This window comes from Prunus avium, chromosome 6 (genome assembly GCF_965620075.1).
Source record: "Prunus avium chromosome 6, drPruAviu1.hap1.1, whole genome shotgun sequence".
Taxonomy (NCBI): Eukaryota; Viridiplantae; Streptophyta; class Magnoliopsida; order Rosales; family Rosaceae; genus Prunus; species Prunus avium.
The window spans coordinates 30,288,115-30,307,380 of record NC_142289.1 but is presented as its reverse complement, the minus strand read 5'-3'; the positions used below and the strand labels follow the sequence as shown (position 1 = coordinate 30,307,380).

Sequence of the window (19,266 nt, the reverse complement as noted above, 5' to 3'; positions counted from 1 at the left end):
TTTATTCCCTTCATTATTGATTCTTCGCAAAGTGACCACATAAAGTCAGCAAGTGACAGGTCAAAACTAACACAACGACGCCCAACCCAAGTGAGAAGTCCCATTCTATCCACGCGGCGCTCATGCTGCATTCGTCACTCTTCTTGTCGCCTTGTAAATAACTCACAAACCGTCATTAAATAGGAAAGACCCCAAATTATTAAAAAAATTAAAATTAAAAAAAAAAACACAAAGAAAGCTCAAACCAAACAGATCTCTCCCTCAACTCTCAACTCTGAAACTCAAATCATTCTTCTCTCTGAGACGACGAACATCCACGAGAAGAGCTGACGAGGTATATAACAATGGCTCCAATTCCGCCAGATAACGGCGTAGAAGGAGACGATGAGAGAGAGGAAGAGGGCGAAGAAGAAGAAGAGGAAGAAGAGGAAGAAGAAGAAGAGGAAGATGAAGAGGAGGAGGAGGAGCCGAGGCTAAAGTACCAGCGAATGGGAGGCAGCATTCCTACGCTCTTGACGAGCGATGTGGCTACGTGTATCGCCGTCGCGGAACGAATGATCGCGCTCGGAACTCACGGGGGCACCGTTCATATTCTCGATTTTCTCGGGAATCAGGTGAGGGACTGAGGTTGGCTTCAATTCAGTTTTTTATCTTCTGAATTCGTCGTTGTTGGAATCATTGTATTGAAGGTTATGTTAGTGTCATTCGTGGGATATGAGTTTGGTTTGGATCAAAATGGAGCTGGCTGGATCTGGTTTTTCTTGATAATTTTAAATTTTTTGCGGGTTTATTGGAAAATTGGGTTTAAGAGCTTGAACCCAGTGGAGATTAGTTAAGGGATGGTCCATGGGGGTTTTCAATTGCTCAAATGGAAACAAAAAAGAGAAAAAGAAAGCCCTTTTAGTATAATTTCATTTTATTAATTATATGCAGTATTGTAAGGTGGTTTATTTTGATTTTGCTGTACTTTTATTGCCTGCCCAATCAAACTACGAAAAAAAAAAATCAAACTACGAAAAAAAAAATTCTTAATCAATTGTTTCTGTGCCAATTCAATTTCAGCACTGTTGAACTTACACTCCTTGTGTGATGATTGAATTCTACTTCTCCTAAAACCTTAAAATCAAAAGCATTTTTTTTTTTTGATTGGGCAATTACCTCTGCGTTAGGCTAGAGATGCAACGTTTAACCTCGACAAGCAATGTAGGTTGTTTGTGATATTAGTAGGTGGTTTACCGATATGATTTCTTTGCGATATTTGTAGTTTCGAATTTGCATTTCATATAGGCTGCTGCCATTAGTAAATCCTTTACTTATCTGGTTGTTATCTGTTGCATTATCATGTTTGTTAATTCTTTTAGACATAGATAGAGTCCATGCGACAATATAGGCATACAGTAAGTGTAAGGCTAGTATGCTTACAAATTAAGTTTATATACAATAGATGAGACATGTTACTTGGAGATGTTTGAATTTTCTCTAAGTTAGAGGACCTTGTTGCGCAGCAAGTGCAGCAATCAACACCATGATTTTAGAGAATATATAATGTCCACTGAAAACAGAATTATTTGTGCATGAGTTTTCATGTTCATATGTGTGACAGTATAATTGGTACCACTTTAAATCAATTAATAGTCTTTTTTCTGCTTCCTAAGAAAAGAGTAGGACTCTACTACTCTATGCTTATTGTTTGGTTATGTGGTTTACCGAAAAATTAAATAAACTAAGGATTTCTGTTGTCTGCCTTCTAAGCATTACTGTCATCAAATTTGTTCTGCCAATGCATTCAGTGACCTTTTTTTTCCGTCTCATATCGTGTTAAGGTTGAAAGATTGTTGCATTTGGCCCCTGATTTATCATTGAAGACAATATCATGTACTTGATTGGCTTTGTTGCAGGTTAAGGAATTCCCTGCTCATACTGCTGCAGTGAATGATCTTAGCTTTGACATAGAAGGTGAATATATAGGAAGCTGTTCAGACGATGGGTCTGTTATAATAAACAGCCTTTTTACTGATGAGAAAATGAGGTTTGAGTATCATCGCCCAATGAAGGCTATTGCTCTGGATCCAGATTATGCAAAAAAATCTTCTAGGAGATTTGCAGCTGGTGGTTTAGCTGGTCATTTATATTATAATACAAAAAGATGGCTGGGCTTTAGAGATCAGGTTTGTACTAAGCTAATATTATTGCATGTCAAAAAGAATTTTCCCGGTATGCTTTCTAATTTCTTAAAGCAAATATGTCTTTCTAGGTTTTGCATTCTGGTGAAGGTCCTATACATGCAGTGAAGTGGAGAACAAGTCTCATTGCTTGGGCTAATGATGCAGGTGTGAAAGTATACGATACTGCAAATGATCAGCGTATAACATTCATTGAAAGACCACGAGGAAGCCCACGACCTGAGCTTTTGCTCCCTCACCTAGTTTGGCAGGTTAGTGAAAGAGTTAATGCTCACAGTATTTACAGGCACATGCAGTAAATAGGTGGACCACGCTTTAATAATTTTTGACGTGGTGCATGGGAGTAAACTTACATAAGGTGCTTGTATTTGAGGAGGGGGGGGTGTGTGGGTGGGGGGCCGGAGCTTTGAGTCTTAGAGTTGTATGATTTGGCAGAATGAAATAAGGGTTGAAACTTGAAAGATTAAGGGCCTGCTGGTAGTGCTTTCTTAGGAAGTGCTTTTACTCAGTTGCTCTTCAGCTGGAAGCAATTTTGTTAGAGGCACATGAGTTCTTTTATAAAAGGCCAAGTGCTTCTTGTAAATGTGCTTGGAAGCTGTCAGGTGCTGCTCCATAAAGAACTAAGCTGTGCTTCTATAACCCAGAAGCAGTTTTAATATTTTTGCGAATTGCTACCAGAAGTGCTTTTAATTATTTGGGAGCACTTTTATCATTTGTAAAAGCATTTCCAAAGAGGTCCTAAATTTAAAGCGTAGAAGGGACTTTATAGAAGATTGCTGGAATTCAGGAGCAGCAGCTAATTTTGGGATTGTAAATGCTGTTTCAAGTGGCAGTGGAGGGATAAAGGTAGTAGCAAAATTTGCTGTTTTAGGATTTTAATTGGGGAAGGAACGGAGAAATGATTGGGAGGAATTGGAATTGGAATTTCAAATATCATAGGTATCTAATAGTTCTTTAACAGCTGAAGTAAAACCTAAGAAAAGCCAGTCAAACCTCTCACAACTCTATAAAAAAAAAAAAAAATTAGACTTGGCATAACTACATATAGGAAATTGTCAAATTCAGACACTGTTTTTTCTTGGAGCAAATAAAGCAGCGGATCATTTGTTGCTTCATGGTCGAGTGGCTTTGTCTTTATGGCCAAGGCTGCTCAAGGAGACAAGTTTATATTGGTCTATTTCGGTGTCATGTAATGCACTTATATGTGAGAACTTTAAATTTTTTTGGGGAAGGAGAATGGGTGGTAGCTCTGGGGAGATGTGCTATGATGAAATTTTTTTGGGTTATATGGTTTGAAAGGAATAGGAGGGTTTTTGAAAATGTGCCTGGTGAGGTGATGGAGTGCTTATAGGACAGTTCGACTTTGGGCATGGTTTGCTTTGGAGTATAGAGGCTTGTCATTTTCTGCTGTTTTATCATAGGGAAAGGAGCTACTTTGTAGTTTTTTTTTTGGGCATTTCTCTGGTCTTTGTTGTATCTATCTTAGGGTAGAGTTGTTGGTTGCAGGTTTCACATGTAATCCTTTTTAGGAGTGGACTCCTTGTTCACTATTCTTGCACTTTTGTTCCTTTTTCAATGAAAGTTTTGTCTCCCATAAAGAACTAATATAATGAAAGTTTCTGCACGGGAAAAATGTGAAATTCCATTTCTACACCTGCACATTATAATGCTATGATGTTACAATTAATGACTCTAAAAACTGATTTAACCTTAGAATATTTAGCACATCATCTTCATAACTATTTAAGATTAATTTTTCAATATGAAAAATGGCAGCCAAACCTTCTTTCCTAGTTTGCATCTCTTTTTCTTAGTCCCTTAAATAAAGTAGTTATGGTGTTGTTTTCATGGGTTTCTCACTGTCCTTCATCACATTCAGGACGACACATTGTTGGTCATTGGCTGGGGAACATCAATCAAAATAACGTCGATAAAAACAAATCAGTCTAGAGCAGCCAATGGGACAGTTAAGCATGTCTCGATGCCAATGTCTAATATGAACCAGGTGGATATTGTGGCATCCTTTCAGACCAGCTATTTCATTTCTGGTGTTGCTCCTTTTGGTGACTCTTTGGTCGTTCTAGCCTATATCCCTGGTGAAGAAGACGGGGAGAAGGAATTTAGTAGCTCTGTTCCATCACGGCAGGTATTTTATTTTCCCTCATGCTGTATGACATACATCTTGTTACTCTGTATTTTTATTCTATTTCCCCTCCGTTTGTTTTTCATTTTTTCATTTTTTTTTTGGTGGGGGGCGGGGGTGGTGGTGGGGGGGACATTGTAAAGTTGCTGGAAGTGTGATTTCTCCTTGAAGGTGGCTCATTATACTTTTTGAAAATGTGTGTATTGACCCTTTTTGTTTAATGTTTTATACCCCCTTATTCACATTTATACAATTTATTGCATTTACGAGCCAGCCAATGGGTTGGATTGGATTGGATTGGATTAGACGCTTTGCTGTGTCTGCATTTTTGGAACCTATTGTTTAAGATCAAACTTTGTTTGATTTCTTGGTGGAAATTCCTTTTTTTTGTTTGTGGGTTTTAACTTTTTTTTTTTTTTCCTGATATTCCTTTTTCACCTTATTTAGCTTCCATAATTTTTTGCTGACTTATTTGTGTGTGTTTTTGGTGCTTATAATAAAGGGCTTTTTAGATTTAGGTTATTGGTAGATACTTTTTATTAGCTTATCCAATGACTTTTAAACTTTTAAATCAAGCAGAAAAGTCAAACACTATCATAGGTTAAATAAAAAAATAAAAATTTTACAAACGTACCATTTTTTAAAACAACTTTAAATACCATACTTTCATTATACATGTCCATTTTTCATGAAAATTATATATATGGAAAGCTTTTGTTGCGATCTATCAACCACAACCCATTTCTACACAATTATGTTAGCAAAAACTGAATTACCGCACATGTCTCACAGATATGTTATCTGAATTACCGCCCTGTTATTGTTTCTAATTATAATTTATTTGAAGCAGGGAAATGCACAGAGACCAGAAGTACGTATTGTAACATGGAATAATGATGAGCTTTCAACAGATGCTTTACCTGTACATGGCTTTGAGCATTACAAAGCAAAGGACTATTCCCTTGCTCACGCTCCTTTCTCAGGTTAACATACTTTAATTTTGAAGTTCATGGTCTAAGAATAGCAGAATAATTACATCTATATAGCTGTAAAACCCTTTAGTTTGAATTTAGGTAGCAGCTATGCTGGTGGTCAGTGGGCTGAAGGTGATGAACCACTGTACTATATTGTATCCCCAAAGGATGTAGTCATTGCAAAACCCAGGTCAGTGCTGTATTTTTTTATTTGTGCTTGTCTATAGAGTAAATTATGTTTGAAGATTTGAAGTACATATAGTAAATAGTCTCCATCTACTCTCAAGGTCCGTAGCGATCAATCGATCTCTGTGTCATAAGTAAATTTTTGGTGCTTGTGACCTGGAATGATGTCGTATTACTGTCTCATCTATATAAAAGTTATGCTTTAAGAACATAGTTAGTACAAAAAAGGAAGGTATCTGTCTTGTTTTTTTTTTTAATTTCAGGAATACGCCGAGACTGAAAACTAAAACAATAAAACGAAGGAGCTACATAGAGCATCATTTAAGCCAAAACAATAGAGCAGCCAACTGAAGGAAGTTGAGGTTCCACCCCAAAACCAATTGGCAATGAGGGGAGTAGCCCAACTCCTTAAAAGCCCTTGCAAGGTTTTCTAACTTCCCAATGTGGGACTTTTTACCTTCACATTCTCACACGCCCCCGCACGTGAGGCGAATTTTCAAGCCTAGCACGTGGACAACACATATTGGGGGACGTGGAGCACGTGTGGCTGTTGGGCTTCACACGTGGGCTAACTTGCTCTGATACCATGAAGGAAGTTGAGGTTCCACCCCAAAACTAATTGGCAATGAGGGGAGTAGCCCAACTCCTTATAAGCCCTTACCAGGTTTTCTAACTTTCCAATGTGGGACTTTTTACCTTCACATTCTAACACCAACCCCTTAAACTACCAAACTGAAGCCATCATGTAAAAGTTATTCTTGAGTTAAACTATTCAAAGAAATCAGAAACTCACCTCTTTTTTAGCCCAATAGTCTGCTGAAAGAATTAACTTCCCTATAGATATGAGAAAATTTAACCTTTATCTTAGACAAAAGGAATTTGAGTTCCGGCCAGAAACACCAAAGTTTCCAGCAGAGATAAAGAATCAGACACAATAGCATGAAAGGACCAATCCCTAAAGTCTGAGGAAACTGAAGCCCATAAGGATTGAGTTAAATCATAAACTCTTGTTCTTCTAGATTTACTATTTTATATTTTGTACATCCATCCTTAAATTGTTGCCTTCTTATGTTGACACCTGACTCAAGGATGATTCAGGGGATGAGCTTAGTTGGGTGATTAATTAGCACTGTAAATCTTTACCATACTTGTATAGTGATGATAGTGTTAATTTGTCTTTAAGATTAATTAAATATTTTGTTGTTGTTGAAGATAAACGATTTTATTAACGAATAAACAAAGGAAGTACACAAACGGGAACAAAGAACATTAAGACCTATGAAGCTATTGGCCCCCCCCAAAGACACAGAACTAAGAGGCTACAATAACCAGCACAACACTAAAACAGAAAGAGATAGAAATACAGTAAGAGATACAACACAGTGGCGGCTACTAAATCCCTCGCTATATAGGAGCAGGAATAATCCTTGAATGCTGTTGTAACAGATGCCCATAGTGCCGCCCAGAATTTGACTCTCTCTCAAGTCTTTAACTCACTCCCACCGCTGTAATCATCGAAAATCCTTCTGTTTCTCTCAAGCCAAATATTCCAGAGCATTGAATGCACTAGACAACCCCATAAAATTAAGGCCTTCTTTCCCTTACCAAGGGCATCCAACCGAGAATTGATATGCCTTTAAGATTAATTGAATAAGAAGTTGAGGGGGTACTTATGTGGAGGAGTACATGTCGAGTTTTATGCAACTGTGTAATATTTATAACGTTAAGCGGGATCTCGTTAACTTGATCAAGACATGAATGCATATATTCTTTTCAGGGATGCTGAAGATCATATTGCTTGGCTTCTTCAACATGGTTGGCATGAAAAAGCTTTGGCTGCTGTTGAAGCAGGCCAGGGACGGAGTGAACTTCTTGATGAGGTATGAATTCGTTCGTTCTCATATCACAGTATAGAAAAGATGAAAATGTGTCTATGTTGTGTGCTTAAGCATTCTAGCAGCTCTTGTCTTCCTCAAGTTACACATTTTTCACCCTTCTGGCTAACATCGTGCGGTATCATTGTTTATTAGATTTAAGTACACTTAAATCAGTTGGGTCATATGAATATAGATAATTTAATTTCTTATGCACTTTGGTTTTATGAATTTTTTCTTTTTTATGCTAGGAGGCTTTATGAGATTATGAACCATAGGCAAAATCATTATAATCATCCTCGTGAGAAACATATCTTAATGCTTGAAAGTTTGACAGCATGGCCTTCGTAAGGATTATATTGCCCTTTCGATCAGAAAAAAGGACTATATTGCCTCTAAATTTTATGAAATGCAAGATGTTCATTGAATAATTAGAAACTAATCTTCACTTCTACAACCTCCCGATATTAAAAGAATATTTGTATGTTCTCTTAGAGAAAGTTTCATTCACATTTTATTTTTTATTTATTGGGTGGGCTAAATACAGAATAAATATAACCAAAGAAACATGGAAAGACTTTCTAAGATTTATGTGCCTTGCGTGCACATAATGACCAAAGTAATATAGCGAACAAAGTTTTTGGAGCGGCTTGAAGCACCATGGCTTATATTTTATTGCTTTTCTCTCTTCCCTTGTAAAATTTTTGGATTTTTCTTTGATGGCTCTTTAGTAATGCTGTTGCACATGCATCCGTTAACTTTATTTACGTAGTGTTATTCTGTAATTGATGAACATATTTCACTTGTACTTCCACTGTTAAAATCCATGTAATTTAGTTGATTTAATTGCACAGTTTGTTCAATTTTTTCTCCTCTCTGTAGGTTGGTTCTAGATACCTTGATCATTTGATTGTGGAAAGAAAATATGCTGAAGCTGCATCTTTGTGTCCCAAATTGTTGAGAGGATCTGCTTCAGCATGGGAAAGGTTCTAATTACCATTCTATATAACCCGTTTTTTACAATATTCCCAGTAAATAATTGGCTAGTGTCATTCAATTCTTCAAAATAACTGGCAGTGGACTATGCTTCACAGATGGGTTTTCCACTTTGCTCATCTGCGTCAGCTTCCAGTATTAGTCCCATATATACCAACAGAAAACCCAAGACTACGTGATACTGCTTATGAGGTTTGTGAGGACAATTTTCCATTACCTCTGTGAACTGCTAAAGTTGTGTCACACTTTTTATTTATTTGCCAACTGCAGAATCATATGTTATCTTGTTTCTCTCTGTCTCTGTCTCTGTCTCTCTCTTTTGGTGCCGTTAGGTTGCTCTAGTAGCACTGGCTACAAATCCATCTTTTCATACGGAGCTCTTGTCAACTGTTAAATCTTGGCCACCGGTGATTTATTCTTCATTGCCTGTTATCTCAGCCATAGAACCTCAGCTGAATGCATCTTCCATGACAGATGCTCTTAAGGAGGTCAGTCAGAAATTATTGATACGGAATATGAATTTTGAATATTATGATAAGTTTGATTTTGTTAGACACCCCTTTTCTTTTTCAGGCTCTAGCAGAGTTGTACGTGATTGATGGGCAATATGAAAAAGCATTTTCACTATATGCTGATGTAAGTGTTCTTGATGCATATTTATTCCGTTTATTCACAAAGCACTTCTACAATTAGAATCTGTTACAGAATATTAACATCTTCGTAGGATTTTTGTGAAAGTCGATATCTAATTGGTTAAATTTTCTTTTATTCTTTTTCTATTTCCAGCTTTTGAAGCCAGACATATTTTCCTTCATCGAAAAGCACAATTTATATGATTCCATTCGGGAAAAGGTATGGTGAATAAGATCACAACTTACATATTGTAAGTTGGAACTTATTGTTCCTGTATTTACTGTTATAGTTGTTTGTTATCAACAGAAGAAATTTGTGTTTAAAAAATTTATCTTGGTTTTCTTGCATTGATTTTCCAAATGTTTATGGTTTTTGCATTGATTTTCTAGAGGCCACCTTCACAATTTCAGAACAAAAAATTGGGTCCTGGTATCAATAGCAACACAATAATTTCTATCTAACATAGAACACTTGCAATGTAGATAACTCATCAAGAGATGAATTATCAACTTTGTCACTGTTTTAATTTCTATCATGTTGGCTCATGCTAATTTCTATTGTGGTTGATTGTCGCTTGTGCGCTTGTAGGTTGTCCAACTGATGATGCTAGATTGCAAGCAGGCAGTTCCTTTATTGATTCAAAACAAGGATTTAATTACTCCATCTGAAGTGGTCAAACAACTTTTGAATGCAAGGGACAAGTGTGATTCCAGATATTTCTTGCATGCATATTTGCATTCACTATTTGAAGCAAACCCTCATGCTGGAAAAGATTTTCATGATATGCAGGTATTGTGGAAGCTGAAATAATTGATTTGTTCATGTGTTTATACCGGTTTCTGTATGTGTGATGAAGCTACTTAAATAATTATTGCCTTAACTCCATTGACGGTTTCTGTGTGATATACTCGAGTTGTTCTAGATATAAGTTGTTATGTCTGTTAAATATTCTATATATCTTATTAAGACGATGACAAAATTGAGTTCAGGGTAGACAAATGAAATACTTGCAGTCGCACATTTGTAATCAACTGGGTCTCTGGGATCTTTTGGAAACTCTTGCAGCCTCCTGGATATTGTATTAAAATTTTCTCTGTCTAAGTTTACTAGATTCATAAATGCATGGTACATGCCTCCTGGGATTTGAAGAAAAAGAGTGCTTTCTCATGCAATTTGAACACTTGGGATTTGTGATAAACAAGATTATGCAGGGGTTCACATGGAATAGCAGATGCAGCTTTTCTTGTTTTCAGATATCTTATGCTTTTCTACCTTCTTTTTGGTACTCCTAGGTACTATGAGTTTTTTGAATTGATTTCATACATTTTCCTGCCTCTTGTGTCTCATCTTATTCAGACGCCTATTACGTGCACTTCCTAAAATGGCGGCCCTCCACCTCGTTATGTGTAAACTGATCACTAACTCACCTAAATCCTAATGCATCTAAAATGTGGTTATTATATCTTCAATCACTTGTGGTTGGATCTGACCTGCCATTATGTTGCCCTCAAGTATTTTCCAAGTTCTTCAAGAAACAACTGGTTTTTGCTGTTTAGGAGTAGATCTTTATATTACTGTCTTGCTTTCATCGTTTCGATATGGAATGAATGAAACTGAAGTTGCAGATCTTTGTTATTGCTTTCAAAAAATGTATTAGGTACTATATAGTTTGCAATAGTGGTTTGTTTTTAAGAGGCTTCCTTAAGATCTCTATTTCACTTATTACATGCCTTGCTTAGAATGTATTGTAAGAGGTTGTACTCTTTTCCTTCTTGTGCAATAGCTTGTGTTAGGTTATCACAATAGTTTGTGCTGTTTGGTGAAATTTAATCTGTGTTTGCTTTTATGCACATTGTTTAACACTTGTGCTGTCGTTTGTTTACTGTGGTAGGTAGAGCTTTATGCAGACTACGATTCAAAGATGCTACTTCCTTTTCTTCGTAGTAGTCAACATTACAAACTTGAGAAGGTTTGAACAGTTAATAAAAAATCAATTAGGATAAACTTGATGTTTTTCAATGAATTGATTTTTTAATATACTTCACAGGCATATGAAATTTGTATCGGAAGAGGTCTTTTAAGGGAGCAAGTTTTCATTCTTGGAAGAATGGGAAATGCGAAACAAGCCCTTTCTGTAATCATAAATAATCTTGGGGATATTGAAGAGGTACCTAATGTCCTCTTAATGCGGAAGAGGATTTTCTTTCAACAGATTGCTTCAGTTGTTCCTTTGGGGTTATTTTTATCTCTTTACTGTGAAGTGTGGGGTGATAACGATGAATGTTATGGCTGTGTACAGGCTGTGGAGTTTGTAAATATGCAACATGATGATGAACTTTGGGAAGAATTAATTCAGCAGTGTCTTCATAAACCTGAAATGGTATTTGTTCTCCCTCTTCTGCAGATCTAGTGTTTATCAACATCGTGGTAATTGGATATATCTACTTGTCCTCTTCAAGTTCCTCTAAAATTTCGTCCACTAATTGACAGGTAGGCGTGCTACTGGAGCACACAGTTGGAAATCTAGATCCTCTATATATAGTGAATATGGTTCCTAATGGGTTGGAGATTCCTAGGTCAGTTTGATCAGAATATTGTGGTGTTCGTTTTAATGCTACTTTCTTATATTCCTATTTCTATCAATTAATAGAATTCTTTGTTTCCCTATAATTCCTAGCATATATTACTGTTGGCATTTTAAGAATGAAACTTATAGGATTCTTTATAATGTTTGTTGACATCCGTTCTGCTGGTAAAATCTTGTGCCTCGCATGCATAATCATAGAATTAATTATGTTACATTTTTTTGGTTAGAAGTCCTGACCTGTTTTCTACGCATGCTCGCCCTCATGTGTAGATATCCTCTAGATGGAAGAAAGAGTAGCTTCATTAGATTAGATAAATAAATACACACACACATAGACAGAGATCCTTTTCTTGTCTTTAGATTGCTTGACTTTCAATGTCATTCATATATGTATAGGCTTAACTGTTGATTTGCCCCCTAAACTTGTACCTAACTTTTGATTTACCCCCTATCATTTTTTTTTAGAAAATTAAGGATATAAACTTTTATTTTTCGCCAATTCCCCCCCTGCTGTCTAAATCGTCAACATTTCATCCAATTTGCCGTTAAATATGGGGGCAAATTGGTCAATTTGTACATTAAAAATAACTAAATACTGAAAAATAAAATAACATTAAATATAAAATACAAAAAATAAAAGAATTTTAATAAACATAAACCTGCCACTCCCACGGCCTTCTCTCTCTCTCTCTCTCTCTCTCTTCCTTTCCTCCTCCCCCAAATTCCATCCAATTCCACTAGCCACTACCCTAATTCCAACTCACAAAGCCATCAACACCCACCTTTAATTTAAAAAACTCAACATGATTGTTTTGTTTTCACCGATTGAAGCAATACACAATTGTTATTTTAAATACCCATTTGACTTGGGCATTGATAGGCTAAGAGACACAGAAAAACATTCTGATTGTGTTTATGAGTTCTATATGAGCTTTCCTTTACTCCCATTGACCATTCAGAGAGAGAGAGAGAGAGAGAGAGAGGGGGTTGGAGTGGTTGAGCTGGGGGATGGGGAGGTGGGTATGAGTGGGAGAGGAAAGGGTTGCATCCTTTGGAGGAGGAGGTGACAATATTGAGTGGAAATACAGCTGGGTTGAGAGAGAGAGAGAGAGAGAGAGAGAGAGAGAGAGAGAGGGTTGGAGGGGCTGAGCTGGAGTCGCTGGGGGTGGTGCTGGTTGGCCTGGGGAGAAGCGTCAGGGAGAGGATGAGAAGGAGAAAAAAACTAGAGGGGAGGGAGAGGGGGGCGATGGGTCTGTGGGTGGGGTAGGTTTTTTTTCTATTTTTTCAACAATTTTTTATTTATAATGATTTAACAGAAAATTGGATGAAATGTTGAGGATTAGACGGCAGGGGGGAAATTGACAAAAAAAAGAAGTTCGTATCCTTAATTTTCTAAAAAAAAAAAAAGATAGGGGGTAAATCAAAAGTTAGGTACAAGTTCAGGGGGCAAATCAATAGTTAACCCTATATGTATGTCACAGGTCCAAAAACTACCATGTATTCTTTTTATATGGTAGTGAAAGTCAAATGATACATTTTAAAAAGTTGTTCAGCTTGTGCCATGACAAGGAGAATCCATATCGGATAGACACAAATGAAGATGTTTGGTGCAACCGTGCAACTGTACATACACATATGCATGCATTATGTATGTATTAAACATGCATCCATATGTCCACACACCCACACACATATTGCACATATGGAAGCAAGTTTCAACATATATCTTTGTGTTATACGCCTTAGTGTATAGGAAGCTCATATGGGTACGTATATACATATTTTTGTATGTGCTTATGTATACACATCTGTGTTGTATATATGCTGGAACTTGCTATAAACATAACATAACCTGGATATTTGTCAGTGATAAATACTAAGGTTCTGGAGTAGTCTTTATAGAAGTATTTGTATTGACCTTGTGCAATTTTTGGTTTCAGGCTTAGGGATCGCCTAGTGAAAATCATCACCAATTACAGGACTGAAACATCTCTAAGACATGGGTGCAATGATATCCTTAAGGTACTCCTGTCTTCCAATTAAGTTTGTTAGATTTGAATAGAGTGCGGTGTAAAAATTCTGAGACTGAGTGTAATTGGGAAACAGGCTGATATTGTCAACCTCTTGGTCAAATACTACAAAGAGGCAATACATGGAATTTACTTGAGCAATGAAGAAGACGAGGCACGGACGAAAAGGAATGATAGTAGGGCTTCTCAGGTGATTGAGAAATCACCAGGTGTGAGAAGTATGGAGGTTAAATCAAAACCTAGGGGCGGTGCAAGGTGTTGCATGTGTTTCGATCCCTTTTCTATACAAAGCCTTAATGTCATCGTTTTCTTTTGCTGTCATGCTTATCACATGACTTGTCTTATGGATTCCACCTATACTAGTGGAATAAAAGGGACTGGGGCCACTTCCAGTGAGAGAGTAGCAGATAATGAGTATGATGACCGTGTTGTGGAAGAAGATGATGATGATACCCAATCGGGTGACTCTCGTATGCGTTGTATCTTATGTACTACTGCTGCTAGTCGAGTTAGGTGATGTGTGCGCTTGATGGTGCTTTCAATGTTGCATGCTCATTATTAATTTTTTTTTTTTCGGGTTCCAAGTTTTTGTGTGCGCATGCAAGTGTGCGGCTTCTATTTATCGTTTCTTTTGTTGTGCATGTGGTGTCAATTCTTGTATCATAGTTATACATATTTATTGTGTAAAGCGGCTTTTATTCTTTGGTGAGTGATGAGGATTGTTGCCATCAGGCCTAGTTTCTTCAGTGCACATTGCAGATTTGTTGGAGTTGATATGTACCAGCGTTGCTGTAGTAGTAGAGAGGGTTTTGAGTGGAGGCAGACGAACAATAAATTTCAGTATTTTCTTTGTTGTCATAATTGATCGAATTTTCTCTCTTCCTTTGAACAATTCAGAGTTTTCTCTTCTTGTTGAAATTTGTTTATTTTAATGTTCTATTTGATATGGATCGATCAGAGCTTACTGATAGAACGCAAAGCCAAGTGGATATTGGGTATTTTAAAAGGATGCTTATTATCAATAAAATTAACTCAAATACAATTTTTGTTTTATGTTTGCCAAAGTTAGGAAAGGGTTAGAGCCTTCAATTGGGCTAGATCCCGGTTGGCAACTCAAATACCATAGAATAGAATCCATCTGTTTTTGACCGATTTAAAAATAGATATGACATTATAAATGACACATGTTTCTTGGATAAATATACATCACATCACTTATGTTTGCTTGTCTACTGGTTGTTTACTGCATGAGGATTAGGTTATTTCCAACGCTCGATGCCATACATATTTGATACTGCACAATTGCAAATCAGTCCTTTGGTTCTATTTGAAAATTCTAATCCTCATGTTCCATAAGCTTGAAAACTCCACCTTCAGGATAAGAAACGTAAAACCAAAGCAAATGTCATGACTGGCATCATTCACTGAAATTTGGATGGTCGTCAAAACTTGAACTTGAACAAATTAGTAACCAAAAGAGAACAGAAGAAATTTATAAAGTCATCCTACTTGTGAGATGATAACACGTGCGTATTCCATTTAGTCATCCATTATATATATATATCAAGAGTATATGTAAGTGCAAAAGTATACAAAAGTATATAAGGTTATCCACGTACACATCGTGTTTTTCGGTTCGTTCTTAATGCTCTCACTTTGTCACGAATGTCTCACATGCGTTAATGTATGTATAGAAAAATAATATACGAACTCTTAGAGCATCTCCAACTGACCAGTTAAATGACATGTGGCATGGTAAACGGTAACAATTGAAGCTACTTGGAGATCCAATCCAACTGAGTTGTCATTGATGACATGAAAAAGATGGCTGGAGCAAAGGCGTCAAAATTGACGCCAACATACCCATGCGTTATTTCCTTGTTTTAAATCTTTTATTTTCATTGGCCCCACTTAGCTTTAATTACTATTACTGTTTGCTGTCTTTGATTGGTGCCATCGGATTTCTTTTGGCTCCACCAGCTTTTATTGTTTTTTAAACCTATTGAAAAATATTAGTATTTTTTAACATTTCGGGTGGAGTATAAAGTTACACAACATGTCAAATAGCCACATTAGCCATCAAATTCAAATTAGGTGTTTTGTATTTGACATCTCCATTGGAGATGCTCTTAGGTATTGTTGAGGCCCAAAAAATCCATAGTTGGGCCCGAATAAATTCCCGGCCCAGTACCACACCTTATTAAGAAAATATCCGACTGGGAGCACGCAAAAATTCATCACACGCACTCGCACGAGCCACAATCCACGTGCCATGCCAAATAAATGATCAGTCATGCTAAGAATCGAGATGAGCTTATAAAATACCCTAGCTTTACGAGCACATGCTAATTATCCTGTCAAGCATCATGTCTCTCTTCAAGGACGATAAAATTAAAGCATGCCAAGCGGAAAATTATTATTTCACACCCAACCACGCTACAAGCCTAAGTGGGCCCAAGCCACTCAAATGCCTGGGGCTTGCTTGAGTGGGTTGTGGTATGAATGGTAATAAGTTGTCATGAGGCCCATTGATGGATCGAGAAATGGAGGTTCCGGGTCGCTTGGGAGCCTCGGAATTCAGGCTCATTTCTTAGGCCCAAAAATATGGGTAAGCACAAGAGAGAAAATATCCCAACCAAAAAGCCCAACCCAAATGGCCCACTAAAATTAACCAATATAGCCCAAAACTTGAGGAGATTAGCCCATTTGTTTGGTAGGTTGACTTGCCATCTTAGAAAGCCCATACAATTAGAAGTAAGAAGCAGCAAAGGCTTCAACATTTGGCTGAAAGACAAAGCCACGGAAGAGCTTGGAAGACCACATGTGCAGAGCTGCTGGGAAGTTCCAGCACATAGAAAAGGGAACAAGTTTTAAACAAAGACACCCAAAAGACCCAAGGATCTTGGCGCGCAGACTGCTAGGAGGGAAATCACCCTTCGAACCAGCATGTATACCAAATTAGTAACCAAAAGAGAACAGAAGAAATTTATAAAGTCATCCTACTTTTGAGATGATAACACGTGCGTATTCCATTTAGTCATCCATTATATATATATCAAGAGTATATGGAAGTGCAAAAGTATACAAAAGTATATAAGGTTATCCACATACACATCGTGTTTTTCGGTTCGTTCTTAATGCTCTCACTTTGTCACGAATGTCTCACATGCATTAATGTATGTATAGAAAAATAATATACGAACTCTTAGAGCATCTCCAACTGACTAGTTAAATGACATGTGGCATTGTAAAAGGTAACAATTGAAGCTACTTGGAGATCCAATCCAACCGAGTTGTCATTGATGACATGAAAAAGATGGCTGGAGCAAAGACGTCAAAATTGACGCCAACATACCCAGGCGTTATTTCCTTGTTTTGAATCTTTTATTTTCATTGGCCCCACTTAGCTTTAATTACTATTACTGTTTGTTGTCTTTGATTGGTGCCATCGGATTTCTTTTGGCTCCACCAGCTTTTATTGTTTTTTAAACCTATTGAAAAATATTAGTATTTTTTAACATTTCGGGTGGAGTATAAAGTTATACAACATATCAAATAGCCATATTAGCCATCAAATTCAAATTAGGTGTTTTGTATTTGACATCTCCATTGGAGATGCTCTTAGGTATCTTTTTCTTAGTCGATTTTGTAGGAACAAGTTCTATTCACTTTGATATCACATGGAATAGGTTTTGGCATATCTCTCCCAGCCTTCAAATTCATGTAGGATTTGACTGCTCGGTTGGAGCAATTTTAACTTTTAATTTTTGTCGTTTCATGTCCACGTGAGAATTTGACATATCGGTTGGAGATACTCTTAGAATATATACAAGAAAGTTGACCTATATACGGGTTAGACTTAAATACACATTAGTCTTATCTGGGGACATATGATGGGGCCATAAAACATAAAGGCACAAAAGTACAACTATTATGTAGGGAAGGGTCGTACTCATGAGTTAGCCAATGCACATAATTTCAAACTCAACCTTGTTTTTTGATAGACAAAAACTAGCAACATTGATATTTACCTAAAAGAATACCATTTTGGCCAACTGGATCTAGTGCTGAGAAAAAAGGTTTTAACTTGCATACCAATGGTCTTAGAGCATCCATAATGGGATCCCTAAATCACCTTCTCAGACAAATTTTAAGAAGGAATTGGAAAAATATAATTCCAACTATGCTCCCTATCCACTTCTTAAAATAGGAAGACTTCTAAGAGCTCATAGTTCTGAGGAAAGAGAAAGGACTCCTAATGTTTCCCTATAATTTAATGCTGCTATATTTTATGAGTATTTTAAACCTTTAATTAATGCTAATTATTATATATATATATTTTTAGATATGGGCCAATTAAAAAAGAGTTATAGTATTTATGACTCCCTAAACTAGAGAGTATGATTAGAGTTAAAAGTTTATAAAGAGCTCCTAAAATAGATTTTATATATTTTTAGCTAAGTTTTAACTAAAAAATAGAGAGCATAATTGTAGATATGCAAAATGTTAAATTTGAATTTGATGGCTTATGTGGTAATTTGATACTTTGGAAGTTGCTAAACGAATCCTAAAATTAACTGAGTACACCCTAATATTTAAATTGAAATATAAAATTAACAAAATACACCATATTTAACTACCAAATATACCCCTAATACACCCTAATACAAATTCATAGCTTGTGGTTCCATGTCCTGTTCCAATATAGCATGACATCACATGCAGAAAAAGTTTTGCAGAAAAATTCACTTGGATTTTTGCTAGACGTTAAAGATTCAAACTTTTAAAATCAAATCAAAGATGGCAGAGTTTTTAGGAAGGGAACAAACCCAAGTGATCCTGAAGTTCTTTCAACAACTTCATCTCATCAAGTATATGCTTGATTGTGCGCCACTAAGAAAGCCCCCTGCTTTAATCTTCTACCCAATCCAATCCAATGTTGGGGCACAAAAGCAGAAGGCCCCCACAAAAATCAAGGAACAAAAACTGCACAAAGGCACTGGCACTGCAGTGATTTCGTCCAAAAAAAAAAGAAAAGAAGTGGTGGGGCTTTAAATCGATTGGCACAAACTAACCCATCAGTTTTCATCAAAGCAGGCGGACCAAAGCATGACTCTTGAGTAGGTGAGGTTGTTAAAATTATATTTGTTTTATAATTTAATATATTTTTTTTGGTCATTTTATATTAGAGTAAATTAGTAATTTAATAAATAGTTTGGTAGTAGGGTGTACTGAGTTAATTTTAGGGTTCGTTCAGCAGCATTCAAAATTTAACTCCACCTGAAATGCTAAATATCATATTATTTTATTATATTTTTAAAAACAAATGAGGCCTATATGATGCATAAGGTTTTAAAAAAGAGTAAATGATAATGGGGTCCATAACTAAAAAAATATTAAAATAATATTTGAAATCAAGCTTTTTTATATGTTATTTTTGACATATATCTTATAGCCTTCAAATCCATGCAGGATTTGACTACTCGATTGGAGCAACTTTAACCTTCAATTTTTGTCATTTCATGTCCATGTGGCAATTTGACACATCGATTGGAGATGCTATTACACTTAGGTTTGAACCCCTATGACACCTTTGGAGTGTGTGAAACCCCTTTTTTCCTTATAGTTTAAACTATCGTTTATATTTATAAAATAAATAA

General features: G+C 36.4%; 1 protein-coding gene across 1 annotated transcript; it reads left to right on the top strand.

Moving 5' to 3' along the window:
- The first annotated feature begins 208 nt into the window (after positions 1-208).
- On the top strand, positions 209-14,484 carry VPS41 (vacuolar protein sorting 41). The gene is made up of 19 exons (XM_021956463.2): positions 209-614; positions 1,899-2,168; positions 2,255-2,434; positions 4,063-4,329; positions 5,177-5,309; positions 5,400-5,490; positions 7,264-7,366; positions 8,243-8,346; positions 8,455-8,548; positions 8,689-8,844; positions 8,930-8,992; positions 9,143-9,208; positions 9,578-9,778; positions 10,881-10,958; positions 11,037-11,156; positions 11,289-11,369; positions 11,480-11,565; positions 13,517-13,598; positions 13,683-14,484. Exons 1-19 carry the CDS (start codon positions 345-347, stop codon positions 14,121-14,123), a joined length of 2,886 nt encoding a protein of 961 aa, XP_021812155.1. The 5' UTR covers positions 209-344; the 3' UTR covers positions 14,124-14,484.
- The last annotated feature ends 4,782 nt before the right edge of the window (positions 14,485-19,266 follow it).

Excerpts from the sequence above, each read along its gene's own strand:
- VPS41 (XM_021956463.2), top strand. The coding sequence starts at position 345 with ATGGCTCCAATTCCGCCAGATAACGGCGTAGAAGGAGACGATGAGAGA. Across the intron at positions 8,993-9,142 it reads CATTTTCACTATATGCTGAT|CTTTTGAAGCCAGACATATT; the intron begins GTAAGTGTTCTT and ends TTCTATTTCCAG. Across the intron at positions 11,157-11,288 it reads ATCTTGGGGATATTGAAGAG|GCTGTGGAGTTTGTAAATAT; the intron begins GTACCTAATGTC and ends GGCTGTGTACAG.